This window comes from Hevea brasiliensis, chromosome 7 (genome assembly GCF_030052815.1).
Source record: "Hevea brasiliensis isolate MT/VB/25A 57/8 chromosome 7, ASM3005281v1, whole genome shotgun sequence".
NCBI classification, from domain to species: domain Eukaryota; kingdom Viridiplantae; phylum Streptophyta; class Magnoliopsida; order Malpighiales; family Euphorbiaceae; genus Hevea; species Hevea brasiliensis.
In genome coordinates, this window is record NC_079499.1 from 11,075,244 (window position 1) to 11,095,414 (window position 20,171).

A 20,171-nucleotide genomic window follows, 5' to 3' on the forward strand; every position below is an offset into this window, starting at 1 on the left:
TTCTTAACCAATAAATTAAAAGGAATCAATTAAATTTATTTAATTTATTTTTTAAAAAATTTAATTTTTATATAATTTATATTATTTAATTTTTTTTAAATAATTATCACATACAATATCTTAACTTTATGAATATTTTTATAAAAATTATTAAATTTTAATTTTTTTCATAAAATTTATTAAATTTTAATTTAATTTTATAAAAATTATTTTAAATAAAATTAAAAACTTTCAAGTTAACTGGTTGATATATTAATTATTTTATAAATAAAATTTCTTAATTAATAATTACTGATTAGCAAAACAGAAAAAAAGAAGAATTTTAATGGCAAAAAAAGTTTTTTATGTATCTATTTTTTTAAATAATTAAATAAAATAATTTTATTTATAAAATAATTAATAAATTAATTGATTAACCCATAAATTTTAATTTTTAATTATAATAATTTTTATTAATTTAAATTAAAATTTAGTAATTTAAAAAAACAAACTTAATAATTTATATAAAAATGTTTATAAAATTGAATTAGCGTGTAATATTTACCAACTTTTTTTATCCGATGAACTTTTGCGAGACTCGTCAACCACCAGCCTGTCATTTTCCAATGCACACACTCCTCCCAGAATCTTCCACGTGTTCTATCGCAAACTATTCAACACGTGAGGAAAACTTGATCAAGCACCCGTTTGACCAAAAAGAAAAGGGAGGCCATAGAACGACGTCGTTTCAGAAAAATGAACACCCGCCTTTGTGGGTATAAATATTTTTTGCGATTCCGTCCTCCCAACAACCCCTTCAAGGATTCCAGCTCCGGTAAGTTCCGTGCTCTTCACTCACCTCTCTTCCTTCATCAGTAAATCTCTCCCTCTCTCTCTCTCTCTCTCTCTCTCTCTCTCTTCTCTAATCGGTGCTTCTGAAAAGCTTCAACTTGGAAATTTGATTTCTGAAGGTAATTAAAATCTCTACGTGTTGTTATGTGATGTGAGGATATGCATGAACTGTTTTTGTAGTCTTGCTTAAAGATTTCAATTTTGTAATCCTAATTTTGGATTCAGCTATGATCGGAACTCCGATTTCCCTAATTTTATTATCAAAACTGTGTTTCTTGCGTTTCACGTTTTAATCTTTCTCATATTAGAAAGAGAATCTAGTACTTGAAGCAGAGTTTTTTCTCCAACGGAACTTTCCATTATTTGGAGCTTTGAAATTCTTCTTATTGATCAATTTTCTTGCTTTATAAAAGAAAAAAAAATGAAAGATCCTTCTTACTGCTTTGTTGTTTTTTTTGTGTTGGTGTATCATTATTCTCAAAATGAGTATGTAGCTTCATTTTCAAGTCGATAATATTTAGTTTTAGATTTTTTTTTTTTTTTTAATGAGTTCTGATGAGATTTTTCTGCTCTGTGCACTCCAGTCTACTGTGTATTAAAAAAAAAAATCTGTGAAACCCTGGTTAGGAATTTAAGATGATTTAGGTTTTTGGATTTAAGGATTCGATTTTATAAATCTGTTTAGCAATTTTACCTGTTCCGATATTTGTTTCTTCTTCCACATTTAATGCTCAACGTCTCCAGGTTTTGTTTCTTTTAACTTTTTTCTTTCTTTCTTTCTTTCTTGATAACTACATATTATAAAATTTAATTTTGCTAGAAAAGAAAACCATGGTTTGGCTAATATTTAGTTTTTTCATACTCGAAAATGAAATTTTCCTTATTGAGCTGGAAATAAGTTTTGAATGCCACACTTTTTTTATTGCATATTGGAATTTCTTTGAGTTGATTATTATCACCGTTAGCATAATCAGGTTTCTTTCCTTCTTGACAATGACTTCAGTTTTTGAATTAAATGGAAAGGTTGATAGTTAGACACTTTCAATCCTACAAATAGAAAACATCCATTTTGAGCCATCTCTTATGCCCCTGAAGTACATTGTGATCATGTTGGTGAAATCGTTGTCCTGATTAGATCTTTTTTTTTTTTTTTTTGGTTACCGCATTTACTTTTCCAAATCAGATGAAAAATTTGACCATTAGATATTGGGCTTTGTTTGACCATAACCAGACAGATTTATTTAGGATATGTGTATATTTCCATAAATACAATGTGAACCATTTGAATGTGTTGCAACAGGAGTCAATGTTCTTTGGATTTTGTCGTCTTTTGAAGATTTTATGATTATATGAACCTTTTCTCACATAGATTTTCTCTTCGTCTTGATATTTGAAGATGCCGGCTGCAAGGCCCAATACATTGGACAGAGATGGTGAACTATTTGTTGAAGTTGACCCTACTGGACGGTTTGGGCGATATGATGATCTGCTTGGTGCTGGTGCTGTTAAGAAGGTTTATCGGGCATTTGATCAAGAGGAAGGTACAGAGGTGGCATGGAATCGAGTGCGGTTGAGGAATTTTATTGAAGATCCAGTTCTCATTAATAGGCTCCATTCTGAAGTTAAGTTGTTAAGAACATTAAAAAACAAGTACATCATTGTTTGCTACAGTGTTTGGTTGGATGAAGACCTTGGTACATTGAATTTTATTACTGAGGTGTGTACATCTGGAAATCTAAGAAATTACAGGAAGAAGCATCGCCATGTCTCCTTGAAAGCCTTGAAGAAATGGTCGAAGCAGGTACTTGAGGGGTTAGAGTATCTCCATACACACGACCCATGCATTATTCACAGAGATCTGAATTGCAGCAACATCTTTGTTAATGGGAACGTTGGCCAGGTAACTAAAATTGACTTCTCTTTTACTGCTTTGAGTAGTTTTTCCCTAAAATTTATTGTTGTTGCTTCCATAATTATGAAATTATTTTTTATTTATTTGATTGAAACCATTGAGGCTGTAGTTGAGTTAGTCTACCTAATTTAGTTGCATTTAGTCAGTGAAGGTAATATCTGATCTCAATTTGTTGCAAGAAACACACAAACAGTAGTTAGATGCGGCAAGGAGTGTCTTTCTGGCTTTATTTGTAGGACTTTATGGTGTTCTATACTTCCATTGGAAAAATAGCATATTCTGGGATTTACCATGCTTGTCCCTCTTGCCAACTTACCTAAAAGGCAGAAAGTCAGACACAAGAGTAGGAAGTCACTTACGTTTCACTCAAGATGATTTGTCCATGCTGTTGAATTTTCTACTCACTGCTTCACACCTGCGGTGTTCAATTCATATGCTAGGATCCAGGGTTTTTGAACTTTAGACCAAATGTTGCAATCTCAAATTTGGGAATTCAATATGGAATGGAAATAAATAATTTCTTAGTTTACGAGTTCAAAAAAAATGAACAACAGAAAGAAAAGGAAATCCACCTGAATATAATTTTCCATTTAGGGTAAGAACTAGAATTTTTCAGTTAATTTTGGTAATTTCATTGTGATCTTCTATGATTTAATAGACTTTAATTATTACAAATTCGCTATATAGGTGAAAATTGGTGACCTTGGCTTTGCAACAATAGTGGGGAAGAGCCATGCAGCGCATTCAGTCATAGGCACACCAGAATATATGGCACCAGAGCTGTATGAGGAGGATTACACTGAGTTGGTGGACATATACTCTTTTGGAATGTGCTTGCTAGAGATGGTTACAACAGAGATACCATACAGTGAATGTGACAGTGTTGCCAAGATATACAAGAAGGTGACAACTGGAGTAAAGCCTCAAGCCTTGAACAAGATAGAAAATCCAGAAGTGAAGGTTTTTATTGAGAAGTGCATAGCTGAGCCAAGGGCAAGACCTTCAGCCTCTGATCTTCTCAAGGATCCCTTCTTTTTTGAAGTCAACAATGATGATGAGTCGGAGGACCCAGAAGCTTAATGTTTCAGGTGAACTCTATGCTTGAAGGTCTTTGACGTTTCTTTGAATCAGTGCCACCGATAGTTAGGTTTCTAATGGAAGTATGAATCTAAAACTACTAACCGCAACTCCTCTCCCTGCTCTGATGTAAATAAATAAAGGTAGTTGTGTCTGTTTTAGAAGGTTGGCTCGTTTTGCTAATAGGATGTTATTGTAAATGTGTTCTACTAAGAAATATCTACAGTTAATTTTCAAAATTTTTCTCAATAATTTTTATATTGTTTCTGTTTGTTGTCTTGAGAAATGCTGTTAATTGGTTAAAGAGATCCATTAATATTTATGTTCGATGGCTGTGGAGATAAAGCTGCAAATTAGCCAGGTTCTAAAAAATGAGAGAAGCCTACATTTGCCAGAAAGGAAATTGATAAATAATCCTGGAATTCCTTTTTACGAACTGAGAGTAATGAAGGTTTTCTATTTGCAGGCCTATTATGTATCAACCTTGGGAATGGTGGACTTGTTAAAAATCAATTTGGATGCTTTGTCATTTCTGTGTGACAATCGAATACGTTTAAATCTGTAATTTAAAGCCCTGAAAGAAAAGAACTTTGGAAAGCTCCCACCTAATTGCATTTCACAGTGCAGGAGATTGAGAATTTTAATTTTGATATTCGCTTTCCTATTGAGAAAAAAAAAAAAATCCCTTTCAGAATAAATGATTCAGAACTCTTGATATGATAAAGATGCAAAACTGCATAATTATGAGTAGTTGAATAGCAAAACTAAATTCTATGAACATCTTATCCACGTGCATATGAAAGCTAGTTCACACCAATAATATATATATATCCATGCAACCAACTTGAACATTTTCAAGCATAAAGGCAATTAGTAAATTACTAAATGGATAATATGTCAATACTACGTAAGCATCTTTGGATCATAACCTTTAGTCTCAGATGAAACATGAAATCCAATGTCCCTACATTAAAGTAAACTATAAGCCACACAACACTAACATTGAAATCTCAAATACGATATGATGAAAATTCTTTTTCCTATGTTGATTATCTCCCACCATTAGAACCTTTAAGATTTTAAGTCTTGCAGTACCTGTGACATGAAATGAAAGTTTTATTTCTTAAGCACCCTGGAAGGAAATGCAAGGTAGCAATGATCAAGAGTAGAGCTCATAAAATTATCACAAGTTGAAATCTCATAATAATCACTGTCCTTAAGCACAAAATTTGTACGAGTACCTGAAGGAATTGACATGCTAAAGCCTTCATTTTGCACTATCGCTTTTATTAGCCTGCTTTGCAACATCCTCAATAGTTTCAAGAGATGACCCGGGAACGTCATTCATTGCTACTTTAGCTTTTGAAGAATCACTGCCATCAGCTGAATGAGAGAGCTTTGAGTCATTTGCCTCATCAGTTGCATCAGGAAGCTGCAAGCCATTGCCATCTAAACTTGAACCAGGAAGTTGCAAGTCCTTCCCCTCTTCAGTTGCATCAGGAAGCTGCAAGTCCTTCCCCTCTTCAGTTGCATCTGCAAGCTGAGGGTCCTTTCCCTCTTCAGTTGTCTCAGAAAGCTGCAAGTCCTTCCCCTCTTTAGTTGCATCAGGAAGCAGCAAGTCCTTCTCGTTCTCAGTGGAATCAGGAAGTTTTGAGTCCTTTTCTGCTTTAGTTGAATCAGGAAGCTGAGAGCCCTTCCCCTCTTTAGTTGCATCTGGAAGCAGCAAGTCCTCCTCCTCAGTTGAATTAGGAAGTTTTGAGTCCTTTTCTGCTTTAGTTGAATCAGGAAGTTGTGAGCCCTTCTCCTCTTTGGTAGCATCAGGAAGCAGCAAGCCCTTCCCTCTCCTGGATGCATCAGGGAGCTCTAAGCCATTACCCTCTTTAGTTGCATCAAAAAGATGTGAATCATTGGTCTCTTCAGTTGCATCAGGGAGCTCCAAGTCCTTTGCCTCTTTAGTTGCATCAGATTGGCCTGCTGTGTCTTTAGTTGCATCAAATTGGTCCTTTACCTCTTTAATTGCATCAGGGAGCTGTGAGTTGTTTGCCTTTTCAGTTGCATCAGAGAGCTCTGTGCCATTCACTTTGTCAATTGTAGCATCATGCAGTTGTTCATCATCGACCTTTGTCGTTGCCTCACAAGGCTTAGAGTCATGAACCTCATCAGTTGTCTCACAAAGCTGTGAGTCATAAACCTTATTAGTTTGACCACAAGTCTCAGAATCATCAACCCCTATAGTTGTGGCATCACAGACTTGTGAGTCCTCGATGACATTAGTAGAATCACAAGGATGAGAGTTATTAATGTCATTGCCATGAGTTGCATTGTTGAGATGTGAATGATCAACCTTGTTCACCACAACATGCAGCTCTGTACCATTGCCCTCACCAGGTGTAAGACACATTTGTTGTGGATCAACCTCATCATCTTCCTGATGTAACTCTAATTGAACAACTTCGTCCTCTGGCTGAGGTAAATGCAATTGATCAACCTCAATAACTGCACTGTAAAACTGAGATTGGTCATCCTCGCTAGCTTCATAATCCATGGGATCATCCTTTCTCCTACGTTTCATGGTACCCTTTCTTCTTACACGCTCCTTCCCTCTTGTCCTTTTCCCAAGTTCTATAGGGGTGCCATCTGATGGTGTGACTGGACTTCCAGCCTGGTCCCTCAAACAGTCCTGTGCAATAAACCTAATTCTTGTAATCGACTCAAATTGTTGCCCATCCAACCCTTTTGTCGAGAATGTATCTGCTAAGTAGGCAATTTCTCTTAAACCAGATATCTGGATAAGTTAAAGAATAAACTGTTAGAGAATGCATGTAATAGCTAGAAAAAATGTGAATAAAAGTGTCAGCATAGCCTCACCGTTCTTTGGAATTCAGATGATAAAGATATAGGCCTCCCTACAACTTTACGGGTAATTTTCAAGTACCATTGCATGTATTCACTTTCATCTACACCATCATCACCATCCACAATATGGAGTCGACGGTCCAACCATTCATTAAGTTCAGACTCCATTTTCCCAGACAAGTCTACCCCACCATCAACTCCTCTACTCTTTCTGACCCATCGCACCACATCTTCAGGGATTGGTTGAAGCATGCTGTATTGCCTTAGGCAGCGGTCAGGGAGGTGCCTCTCTGCCTTGTCAAAGCATATAAGCATCGTCTTTGATCTTCCCAAGATCAAAGTATCTCTAATGTCTTCTGGTATTACTGTACTGTCCATATATTTGTATGGAAGCCACTCCACCTACAACTCAACACCACGCCAATTGTATTACTGGCCAGTAAAAGAGGAATAAAAGATTAACATAGGTGAAACTGAACAAATGGCAAAGTCAACCTACATCAATTGGTTTCAATGAATCCAATGCCTTGCGGTAAAATACCACATCTCGGTTTGTTGTTGGCCCACTTTGTTTCCCCTTCCACCTAAGCACAAATGGAAAATGATCATGAATAGGATCCCGATTGAGCTTTGGTCGACCAATATTCAGATGAAAGTAACTCCAACACTGCAAGGAGCAAGAATGAGTCATAGCCACAATTCTAGTTCAAGGACATTACTATAGTACGCAAATAGTAGCCTAATATATAAATGCTCCCATCATCCATCCCATCTAAAGAATAAAGGCTGCATCAATTTCAAAGGAAACAAGTAAATAAATAAAGGGTGTATAACCTGTAGCAAGGTTAAACAGCCACAGATGGTACTTTGAGATTTAACACAAGCATTGCCAAGTGCTCTGTACAGGAAGGCTAATGCTGCTGCGCCCCAGGCATAGTTCCCAGCTTCTTCAAAACTTTCAAACAATGGAAGGTACATAACAGGAACTTTATTCCCAGTGGTCGTGGAGAATATTGTACTTCCCACAAGGTACAGAAGATAAGCACGCGTGCAGTGCTCAACCTCTTCACTTGGAGCATCTTCAGGACATTGAGAAAAGAATTCCTTCAGCCAACTTAGCTTCACCATCCCACCACTCGCATAGTTTGAATCTGGTGCTTTCCCTAGAAGCCTTTCACAAACAGAGCTACATGTTGTATGTGTTATCCCAATAACAGGCTTCCCATCAATAGCTAATCCAAGCAATAATGCAACATCTTGAAGATTCACTGTCATTTCACCAACAGTAAAGTGAAATGTATTTGTTTCTCTTCTCCACCTCTCAACTAGTGCTGAGATAAGAGGATTATCTAGACTAATAGCAGGAATCTTTCTCAAGTACCCAAATCCAGCTTTCTCCACCAACTCTATCTGTTTTGGAGTTAGCTTCCATTCACCTAGCTTGGAGGTATGCTCATGGCATCTAAGGGCACCACGTTCCTGTAGATTCACACAAAATTCTTGTTACAAGAAAAATTAAGCAGCTTTAATAAACATATATTTACTCTCACGCTCAAAAAATTCAATTTTCACAAGAGGAAACTTTATTCATAATTTAAAACAAAAATATGCATATATATATATACACACACACACACACACTAAACCCACAAACTGCTAACCAGTGCCATGAATCAGAGCACATTATACCATTTTATGCCAAGTTCGTTGATAGAAACTCGTCCAACAATTTAAGTCCTTATATGTGTAAATATAAACATACGAGGAATTATGTGATTGTAGGTCACCTGGCCATCCCAAACAGCAGCAGAGACATGCTTGTCTTGATCATACAGAACAGAGCCATCAATTGGTCCAGGATTGGCATCCATTCAAGGATTACAGATTAAAACTGCCATAAATGCAAGCAAAAACAATGAGAGAGAGAGAGAGAGAGAGAGAGAGAGAGAGAGCACAATTTAGCTCCATAAAAGCAACTTTAAGTCCAATAATATAATTTTAACAGATATCACTCCCATTTTAAGTGCAATTACCAGAAATTCCAATAAAAAGGGAACCAAACAGTCACTTGCACAAAATCTAAACCGTACCTTCTATATGCATCTCTATTAATCACCCAAAACTTCTTTGAAAATAGTAATCAAACACTGAAAATTATCTCCCAAACAGGGATTACATTGCTCAAAATCCATCACTGTCTAATTTTAATAAACCCAAATATCCTTTCTTTAACCTAAAAACCTTATCGATTTAAAAATTATGAAATGATACTCTAAAATTTCAAAACCCTAGCTAGAATCAAAGAAACAAATCCTCCCTTCCTTTGCTTGCCGCGCGAAAAAGGAGGAATTGAAAGAATTAGCATAGAATGAAAGTGTTTCCGCAAAACGACGACGGAGAAGGGAGAGTGTAAGAGAGAAGAAGAACAAGGAAGAGGAAAGGAGAGGAGAAAAATTACGAGCAAAACGACGACGGAAGTAATCTGAATTCCTCCACCGTGAACGAGATCAGCAAAAACCTCAAAACGACTGGTACAAGGTCGTAGCGACGTGCACTGCCCACCGTTTCTGTAAAGGCAGCACCATATCTCTTTTTCTCTCTGTTTATCCAAGCCTTTAGATACACGTGGCAACATTTGAGCATCTAGCCTAACTCTTTTTAATCTCAACATATTATAATTACTTTATTTAAAATAAAACTATTTTATTTTATTTTAAGAAATTCTAACCTTATAAAAATTTTTACATTTTATTTTTTTATATTTGTAAAAAATGGTATTTATTTTTTATAAAATAACTATTTGATAAAACACATCTTCAAATTAATAAAAAATACGATACTTTAATACTTTATCCAAATATATATATATATATATAATGGTTTTAACGAAATAATATAATAAAATATTATTTTAAATTAATTATAATAAGAAAAAATATTTACATTTTTATTTAGATAACAATATTAATATAAAAATATAATAACACCATTCATTAATATTAATTTCAAATAACACTTAATTTTTTAATTTTATAAAAAATAAATTTATATATATATTTATGATGTATCGTTATTTTTATATTAATTTAATATTTTTTATAAAATAACTGTTTTATAAAAAAGTAAAATATTACTCTAGAAATAAAATATATATCAATTTTTAAAATTTGAAATTTTTTTTGCCAAATAAAGTTATCTTATTTTGTTTTACATAAAGTAATTGTATATATGGGAAAATTACCACAAAAATATTGTACTTTCAAAAATTTTCGGATTCTACCATATACTTTAAAGATTACTAATTAAATTTTATATTTTTAAATGTTGCATAATTTTATCTCTTCATTATTATGCTTGTTAAGTAACTAACAGAAACACCGCATCACATGCTATGTGGCAAATTGGTAAGGTAGAATTTTACAATATTCATTGATAATTTTAAAAGTATTAGATAAAATTAAAAAATTTTGAAAGTACAGGATTTTTTGATAATTTTTCTAAATTAATCAGAATTTTTAAGTTTTAAGATATAAATCATTAATTATAAATATATTTTATGTAAATTATTAAGTAAATTATATAAATTTAAACAAATTCAAATATTGCTCAGGTAATATAATCAGGTTGGCGATAGGTATAGATATTTAAAAAATTAATTGGATTCGGATATAATAATTTTAACGTGTATTTTTTATGTAGTCATCCCTAGCACTAGTATAATCTAAAAACTAAAAAATAATCTTTCTTAAATATTTACTATAAATATATATATAATTAATAAAACTATGTACAACAACAATAACAATTAAATCTTTTAAACTAGTTAAAATTAACCATGTGAATCCTTTTTTACTATTGATTTATCTTTGAAGTTAATTTCGTATTGATATTTGAAGATTATAATCCTTTTTCACCATTCATTTTAATTTCGTATAAATTAAAATGTATTATGAATAATTTTGGAGAAATTACGAATTTTAACTAGTTTTAAAATATTGTTATTGCATATACTTTAATTATATATATATATATATATATATATATATATATATATATATATATATATATAACTTTTATGGTAATTATTTAAAGAAAATTATTTTTTTAATCTTTATATTATATTAGGGATATCAATAACTATTATAATTATCATATCCAAATCCAATTAGTATCTTAAATACCCAAACCCATTTAAATTATATATTTTACTTAATAATCTACATATAATATATTTATAATTAATAAACTAGGGGAAATTACCAAAAAAATTGTACTTTTAAAATTTTTTCAATTTTTTCCTATACTTTAAATATTATGTATTAAACTCTATACTTTCGAATGTTGTACAATTCTATCCTACCATTAGTGTGACGTGGCATCTAATGTGGTGTGACACGGCATCTCTGTTAGTCACTTAATGGATATAGTAATAATGAGATACAATTGTGCAACATTTAAAAATATAAGGTTTAATTAGTAATTTTTATATAGGATAGAATTTGAAGAAATTTTGAAAGTACATAAATTTTTTAGTAATTTTTCCTATATATAAAAGCTATTATAAAATATTTCAGTTAAAATAAATTAAATTTTGAGGTTTTTCCATGTTAGATGGTTTTAAAATGATAAATATGATAATAAGACAACAAAAATATAGTAAAATAACAAAAATAAATCGAAGTAACAGAATTCTTTTTGCTACAATTAATTTGTTTTTTTAATAAATAATATTTTATTAATTAAACCAAGAAAAACTTAACATATTATGTTCATTTTAAATCCAAGCTAGTAGGTCTATCCAATACACCTAACTTAGAATCCAAAATGTTAAGTAAAAAAATCTAGAACAATATCCAAAAAAATAACATTACATAATGAGCTTAGAGGCTTAGACCAATAAGTGGGACTAGCATATGAGGTAGCTATCCTAGAAAAAGGTGAGCGGTTACATTAGCTTGTCTCTGAATTGAAGCCAAGGTCCATTTAGACCTGTGTGATAATAATTGTTTACAATAAAAAATAATTTGACCAAACTCAGAAAGATCCTTATGCAAAGAATAAATAGCATCAACAATACACTTTGAGTCCATCTCAATATTCACATAGCTAATTTGATAATTGCTCAACTAAAGAAGAGTTTCTCTAAGAGCAAAGGCCTTGACAATATTAGGAACGAAAGTTGAAGCATTGAAACCTAAAACTCCCAAAATAAATTGCCCATTTGAATCTTGAAAAATAGCATCAAAAGTTGTATTATTTTCATATTGAAGTATACTGACATCAAGGTTGCATTTCACACGACTCTTATAGGTTTGCACCAAATAGAACTTTGCCTACACGTGGAAGCAGTCTGACCATGCATGGCACGACCACGTACTTGCTTCCAATCATCAAGAAACTTTAAAGCAAACCTGACAATCTCATGGGCTGATGACAGAGTACCCTGCCACACCAATAAGTTGCAACAACATCACAAACACCATATGATCATGCAGACTTTGGCTAGAGTGTCATCGTCCAATGCATCCAACAAAAAGGTCAAAACACTCATGAAAGGATTGAAAAATATGCAAAAAGGGATCAAAACCAAAATACTGCCAATAGTCAAAACACTTTCTTTTGAGGCACATGAAGAACAAATGGGATTAACATCAACAATTTTATTTCTTAAACTCAATTTCATGGGAAGAATGCACTGCATGACTCGCCATACAAAATTCTTGACTTTGGGTGGCACTTTGAGCTTCCAAACTTTTCTCCAATGACTTGAGACATCAAAATTAGATAATTTTTCATTAGATTTGATGACTAAGTGATGCCGAGATTTCACCGTATACTTATCCGACTTGTTAAAATGCCAAATTCTCATATCCACTTTCCTAGACAAACTCAAAGGAATACGAATAATATTATTCACATCATTAGGAAGAAGCAACTCATTTAATGGATTCACATTTCAACTAGACCCATTCTCATTAATTAACTCTGAAACTTTAAAGTCATCCAAGCCTTCAATAAGAGTAGTATCAACATGAAATATTATTATCTCTATTCAGCCATGGATCTTCTTAAACATTAATATTATAACCATTACCCACTGTCCATTTAACACCTTTAGATAGCAAATACTTAGTCTACAATAAACTTTTCCATACAAAACTTGGGGTATGTTAATTTGTTATTAGTCTACAATAAACTTTTCCATACAAAACTTGGGATATATTAATTTGTTATAACTTCTAAGATAAGAAAGAGAATGAATATTATCATATTTTTACCTGTAAAATTGTGCTATTGTAATTTTTTTCTTTTTATTTCCTTAGCAACAATCCTAATTATAAACAAAAAAAAAAATCAATATGTTATTGTCAGTATTTGAATTAATTATAGCTTCATATTTATATAAGAAAACTTAATTATTTACCATGAATGTCGAAAAAATAATTATATAGTAAAACTCCATTTGTTTCGTGAAATATATTTTCGGTATTTTCTAGCGTTTAGGGCATTTAGAAAAATGGGTTAAGGAAAAAAAATTTCTAATTTAAAGAAAAATTATTTTTAAGGAAAATGATTTTGAAAAAGTCATTTTCTATTCTCTAAATTTTGATAATCTTCATAAAATATAAAAATACTTATACATATATTAAATAAACACACACCGCTAATTTAACACTATAATCAAATAATATAAAATATTTTTATGGAACATATTTTTTTAGAAATTCACATACATATTATTTTCCGCAAAATAAACTGAACTTAAATACTATTTTTAAAGATAAAAAATAATATTTCACGTTACAAATTTAACATATTAACAATAAAAAAAAGTTAAATTTCTATTTATATTTAATATTTTATTTTATATTATTAAATATTTTTTTTGTTGTCATCATTTTATTTATGAACTTAATAATTTTAAATTGATTGACTTACTTTCTAAATAAATTATTATCATACTTTTAATATTTAATATCCCTAATATGATTAATCCTGCATAAATCCGTAACAGTAAACATAAGTACACTTATTGCATTTTTTATATTGATTATTATGGAAATTATCGTATCATAGCATTTGTAATACTTATATAGTGATATTTGTTTGAGATTTGTGTATGTTGTGCATCAAAATTGAAAATATTAATTAATATTATCATATTACTAAGACTCTATTTATTTCACAGAAAATATTTTCCTAAAAAACATTGTCCGTATTTTTTGGTATTTGGAAGCACTCAAGAAAATTAGTTAATGAAAAATATTTTCCTAATCAAAGGAAAACTAAGTCATTTTTAAAGAAAATAACTTCTATTTTGCAAAAAAAAAAAAAGTCATTTTCTATTTTCTAAATTTTAAATATCTTATTAAAATGTGAATGCACTTATATATACATGAAATAAATAAATATCATTAATTTAACATTACAACTAAATGATAAAAAATATTTTTTTAGAAAATATATTTTATGAAAAATATTTTTCATATACAAATCATTTTTCGTGAAACAAATGGTGTCTAGGCATCTAAATTATGGTTAGTTAAAAAAGAAAATATTTTTATTACTCTAAAAACCTAAGATTTCTCAAATTAAATAATATAAAATAGGTACTATATATAAATTCAAAAACAAAAAGAAGATATAAAATGGTTATTTATTTATTTATTTATTTCAATTTATTTTATAATTACAATATATGTCTTCTTTTTAAGTGATTCATTTATATTTTTGATTCATAATTTTTCTGTGATGATATTTAATTTATGTAGTGATTATATAGTTAATTTTGTATTTTTAGTGTCACTTTTTTTTTATATGTGTTTCTTAGAAAATAATTTGACAAGCTAACAGTTTAGAAAAGAGCGGGTGCGCCAAATACTAAGCCTATCAGCTGTGCACTTTCTAATTTTTATCTAACGATTGTGGGAACTTACTACATTCAAGGTAGTTTCCCCAAAATATCACATAGATTGAATAGTAAAGTAAACAAGAATTATATTGATTGCTAGAAAATTAAAATAAATGTAACACCTCCGTTTGCATAGCCTAGTAGATTTCACTGTTCCGGTGACCGGTGTCGGTCCGGACAATTAAGGGGATTAGAACCATACTTAAGACAACTAGAGAAGCCATAAACACAAATAATTAGTAATGTTCAATTAGTTAAGTATAAATAAGAAAAACAGAACATAAGAAGTTAAACGAGCCGAGAGTCACAGCGATGGGTGACCTCCTCGGGAACGACTGCGAAGTCGTTTTAAACTCAAATTTCGAACTGTAAAATGTGACGCTGCGGTCCTTAGGACCATTATAAACATAGTGGAAAAGAGAAAATCACGAAAAAGAACTGTTAAGCCAGTCAAATAATTAGGTCAGGGAGCCGGAAGATATATTAGATTATTTGCAAACCGGGATGAACCGGCAAGGGGCAATTTGGTCAATTGACCCGAGAGTGACTCGACCTAATCACAAATAAAATCGAAGAAAAGAAAATTTCGGAATCGAGAATTAAATTAAAGAACTAATAGAAAAATAGAAAAAAAAAGAGGAAAATGAAAAAGTAAAAAGGGTGATGACATCATGCATGACCTCATGCATGATGTCATAAAAGAATTAATTAATAAATAAATTAATTAGGTTTTTATGGTCTTCCATAACCTAAAATAAATAAAGAAAATAAAAGAAAAAAAAATAGAAAATCTCTTCTTCTTTCTTCTTCCTTGCCGCCCCACTTTCCTCCCAAATTCCTCCATGAATGGTCCTCCATTTAAGCTTACATTTAAGCTTAATTTTCTTCACTTAATCCAAATAACTCCCTTAAAAAACCTCCCTAGAGCTTGTTATTGCAACTTAAGAAGAAGATTACAAGAAGAAAGAAGAGTTAAAGATAGGGTTTTGAAGCTTTAAGAAAGGTTAGTGTGCTAACTTACCATTTTACTTCTTTAAATGCATATGTAATGGTTGAAATGAGTTTAGAATTTATGAAATGAAATAAAAACATGGGAGAAGGACCAAACTGAAATTTCGGCCTGGTTGAGGGGAGTATGAAATTGTATGGTTTGATGCACTAGAATGAGTTTAAAAGTTTTGATTAGTTGAATGGTTAAGATTAAGTGCACTAATTGTGATTAAATGCATGAGATGGATGAGTTAGGATTTGAATGTTAGGGTTTGTGAACCAAAATTTGGAGAAATGCATAAATGATGACTTTGACCTATTGTGAGCTGAAAAATGGTCAATAATGACCAAAGGAGATGTGTGAGAATTATTGGAATGGAGGTCAAATTCGTAGGGTAAATGGTCATGCTGCTGGTAGCATGACCAAGCCAACTTTGAAGGACCAAAACGGAAATTTTACAAGTCCAATTGATATGGCACCAATTGGGGATGAAAATAGACATAAAATGGCACAATTTTCATTAAGGAACTATGCCCAAAAACTGACCAAAACCTAGTGAACCAGTTGACCAAAGTTGGATAAGTGCAGGCTGCCACTACACAAACTGACCAAATGAACAGTATTAGTTCATTTGATCATAACTCGAGCTAGGCAGGTCAAAATGACCTGAAATTTTACCAGTGATTAGATGAGATATAGACCTAAAACTTTCATGAAGAACACAAGTCCAAATTCTGCCAAAAACCAAGCCATTTGGCCACCCCAATTTGGTGACCCAAAACTGCCAGCACCAAACTTTGCCCAGAAAATCTGGGTTATTTTTCATCCGGTAGCCCTGATTCAAAGGGCCATAACTTGAGCTACAAAACTCCAATTGAGGTGATTCAAAAAGGAGAATAAACGTAAGACATTAAGGAACATTTTCTATAAAGGAAGTTTTGCCAAATTCCAACAGTAGATTGACCAATGGAACAGTGCAACTTGGAGCACCAAAACTGAAAATTTGACAATTTAGCCAAAAGGATTTAAGCTTTGAGAAAATGACCAAAACCAACAAATTTAATGACCAAAATGGGGTATGTGGGTGAAGTTGGAGTTTCCATACCTATTAAGCCTTAAAAAGTCAACAATTTGACTTGAATAGTGTAGTGAATAGTAACCCGAAACACAAAAACTTCGAGAACGTCGAAATTAGTACATTAAAGCTAGGTAAAAATGAAGTGAAATTTATTTTTGGATTTATGCTAAGTTATGGTACTGAAACACTGTGAAATTGTGTGTTTCAGCTGAAAAAGACTTGAAAACTCGAAGAGACTGAGTCAAGGCCTAAAGGCGACTCACGTCAGGTTTGTGCACAATAATTCTTGTTTAAATATTTTATTCTTGAAAATTTAACTTTTGTGATTAATTGTGTATTGTGTTGCCATTTTATGATCACAAATATGACTTTGGAAATGGATCAGATTTCTCACAAATTATTTGAATAAATTGTTTTGAATTGATTTTATGTTCACACTTAGCATGACAGTATCACATTATTCCTCCTCCATTTATGGGGTTGAGATCGTTTATTTTCCTCCCTCTCTGGCTTGCCAGTTGAGGTTGAGATCGGATGAGTACTCATTAGCTAGCTAGCCAACTCCCTCATTGATTTTCATTAATGGGGTTGAGATTGCTTTGTCGTGGTGTACAACACGGCATTGATCAGAAATTTTGTGTCATGGCTTAAGTTGTGTATATGATTTTGGCAACACCGTGTTTAATAAATTATTTGACTAAATGAAATTGTTATGAGCTTTGATATTTGTAAAATATGATTGAGAAGTATTCAAATTGTGTTCATCAATGAATAATTTATGTATTGCATTTTAAATTTTTATTGTGCACCACTGAGTATTTTTATACTCAGCGATAGCTCATTTTGCTGTCGCAGATAAGAGCAAAGAGAAAGCAGCAGAGTGAGCTGCTATCGAATTGTGGACCACATCGATCATTTTGTACAGGTATTATTTATACCCTTGTAGATAATTTTGATGTAAATATGAAAATGTTGTATGTATCAATATAAAGTTGAGCAGTTGTAATTAAATTGTAATAATATTATTTTTTTTTTGGATTTCCTTCTGTAAATTAATATTTGTACTTATGAATTTCTTACTTTATGCTTTGTGATTGGAGATATTAAATATTTTGAGATGATAAATCTTGATTTGTATTGTGAAATTATTTTGAAGTGTGTTGAATTGAGTTGATTGAGATTTATTGAAGGTTGGGAGTTGAGAAAAATTTTTGGAAATGTTTTTCTTAGGTATTGGAAGAACTGTTTTCTCTAATTACAAACAGAACTCTGTTAAAATTTTTATAAAATTTGCGGCAAAATTTAAATGGACAAAATTTTTATTAGTATTTAAACCTTGAATAAATGATTTTTAATTCTTACCAAAATGCTCACTACTTTCAAAATGTAAGAAAATTGTTTTAAAATCCCTTGTAGGGTACTTAATGAGTTATCGGTAGATGAAGTTCGGTAGTTCATTAAGTATTCTACGGGATCATGTTATGCCTTACAGAGGGGTAAGGTGTGACATGTTTTAGTGGTATTAGAGCATGGTTTTTCAATAAATTTTGACTATGTGTATGAACATTTTATTGATAAGTACAACTGCTCAAGTGTCTTTTATTGATACATATGACGTATTTACATCATGAATATGCACTAACGGAGGTCAACCTCCTTGTGTTTGATCTCAGGAAGTAGAAAATTTGGGAAAACGGAATGGAAGGAGGAGATCATTCCGAAGATCAATCTGTTGAGGCTGAGGTTCAAGAGGAAGCCCCAGCACTCCAGAACGTGAGTGGGTCAGCCACTCCAGCTCCTGCTCCAGCACCACAGTTTCCTGCTCAATTTGTACAGCAAATGGCTGCGTTCTTCCAGCAAATGGCGGGTAATGTGCCACCCCAAGCTCAGATGCTAGTACCTGTAGCACAACCACAGCCCTCAGCTCGGCAATATGAAAAACTGATGAAATTTGGGGCCACCGAGTTTAAAGGCACTGTGGATCCACTGGAGGTAGAACAGTGGTTGGAAAGAATGGAACGAGTTTACAGAAAATTGCAGTGTACGGAAGAGATGAAGTTCGAGTATTCTGTTTCCTTATTACAAGGGGATGCATATGAATGGTGGAAGACCAGCCCCCACAGCTTGGTTGAGCCGCCTGTGCTGGCATGGACAGACTTTCTGAGGGAATTCAGGCAGAAATGGGTTCCTGATGCATATGTAGATAAGAAATTGCAAGAATTCCTGAGTTTGAAACAAGGGGACAGAACCATAGCAGAATATGAGAGAGACTTGTCAAGGCTAAGCCACTATGCTAGAAGCTTAGTCTCCACCCCCAGAGACAAATGTAAGAGGTTTGAATCCGGGTTAAGGCCGAATCTGAGAATGCAAGTCGTGGGTTTTCGACATCAGAATTTTGCTGAATTGATCTCACAGGCCCTGGAACTGGAAAGAATAGAATCTGAAGGGGCAGTGAAGAAAGGTACACAAGAAAAAGATAAGACTGAAAAGACTACTGGACAAGCATCTGAAAGTGGTTCTGGCAAGAGGAAACAGTTTGGGGGATCCAGCTCCCGTAGATCCGCAGAGGCGATTTTACGGCCAAAGACCACCCGGTCTAGTCACAGACCAGTGAGACACCCCGAGGAGCTCTATCAGTCCTGCAGTGTGAAACTTGTGGTAAAACTCATGGCGGGGTTTGTTTCAAGGCCACCGGTGCATGTTTTAACTATGGAGGGAGCGGACATTTCACTAAAGAGTGCACTAGTCCGCGCCGGTCTGGATCTTTTGCTACATCCGAAGGATCAGCCCAAGTCTCTACACCTAGAGGGTCACAGTCAGCTGCCAGAGCTAGAGGCAGAGGTAGGGGTCCTGGTAACACTCCTGGAAGTCAAAGCACTGTTAATCAGCCAGTACCCAATGGCGCACCAATCAGAGTGTATACCATGCGTCAGAGGGAAGAAGCTGAAACATCAGACGTTGTAGCTGGTAATTTTTCCATCCTTGACCAAGATGTGCATGTGTTATTTGATCCTGGCTGCACACATTCATATGTTAGTGCTAGTGTGATGTGTTCTACTGCTATTCAGTGTGTACCAATGGGCTATGATGTGCTAGTAACTAGTTTATTAGGCTAGGAGGTCAGGGTAAATAGGTTATATAGGGATTGTCCTTTGGTGATCCAAGGACACACTTTTCTGTCTGATTTAATTGAAATGCCCTTCAGAGATTATGATATTATCTTGGGCATGGATTGGTTAGCCAGGCATCATGCGACGATTGACTGTAGACTGAAGACAGTCACTTTTGGTCTTCCTCAGTATGGTGATGTAGTAATACATGGGGAGAGGCAGTTATTGCCTTCAAACATCATTTCAACTGCACTGGCCAGAAAAATGATTAGAAAAGGGTGTGAGGCGTACTTGGCACAAGTGATAGACACCTAAGTGGGGAGTCCAGCACTGAGGGACATTCCTACTGTATGTGACTCTCCGGATGTGTTTCCTGAAGAATTTCCAGGATTACCTCCAGAAAG

The 20,171-nt window shown here is 33.0% G+C and overlaps 2 protein-coding genes across 5 annotated transcripts; one reads left to right on the forward strand and one right to left on the reverse strand.

Annotated features, from left to right (window-relative positions):
- The first annotated feature begins 732 nt into the window (after positions 1–732).
- LOC110645256 (probable serine/threonine-protein kinase WNK11) lies at positions 733–4,087 on the forward strand. 2 transcript variants are annotated; one of them, XM_058150006.1, is made up of 3 exons: positions 733–814; positions 2,228–2,731; positions 3,431–4,087. In XM_058150006.1, exons 2-3 carry the CDS (start codon positions 2,228–2,230, stop codon positions 3,821–3,823), a joined length of 897 nt encoding a protein of 298 aa, XP_058005989.1. In that variant the 5' UTR covers positions 733–814; the 3' UTR covers positions 3,824–4,087. The 2 variants fall into 2 exon arrangements, with proteins under 2 accessions (XP_058005989.1, XP_058005988.1); XM_058150005.1 differs by having other exon boundaries at positions 786–950.
- Positions 4,088–4,671: 584 nt separating this feature from the next.
- LOC110645255 (protein MAIN-LIKE 2) lies at positions 4,672–9,292 on the reverse strand. Of its 3 annotated transcripts, none has more exons than XM_058150001.1 (7): positions 9,135–9,292; positions 8,464–8,567; positions 7,511–8,155; positions 7,176–7,343; positions 6,689–7,078; positions 5,062–6,605; positions 4,672–4,915 (listed from the first exon to the last, which is right to left on the reverse strand). In XM_058150001.1, the coding sequence occupies exons 2-6, from the start codon at positions 8,545–8,547 to the stop codon at positions 5,088–5,090; spliced, it is 2,805 nt and encodes a 934-aa protein (XP_058005984.1). In that variant the 5' UTR covers positions 8,548–8,567; positions 9,135–9,292; the 3' UTR covers positions 4,672–4,915; positions 5,062–5,087. The 3 variants fall into 3 exon arrangements, with proteins under 3 accessions (XP_058005984.1, XP_058005986.1, XP_058005987.1); XM_058150003.1 differs by lacking the exon at positions 9,135–9,292 and adding an exon at positions 8,767–9,100; XM_058150004.1 differs by lacking the exon at positions 9,135–9,292 and adding an exon at positions 8,710–8,733.
- Positions 9,293–20,171: the final 10,879 nt, after the last annotated feature.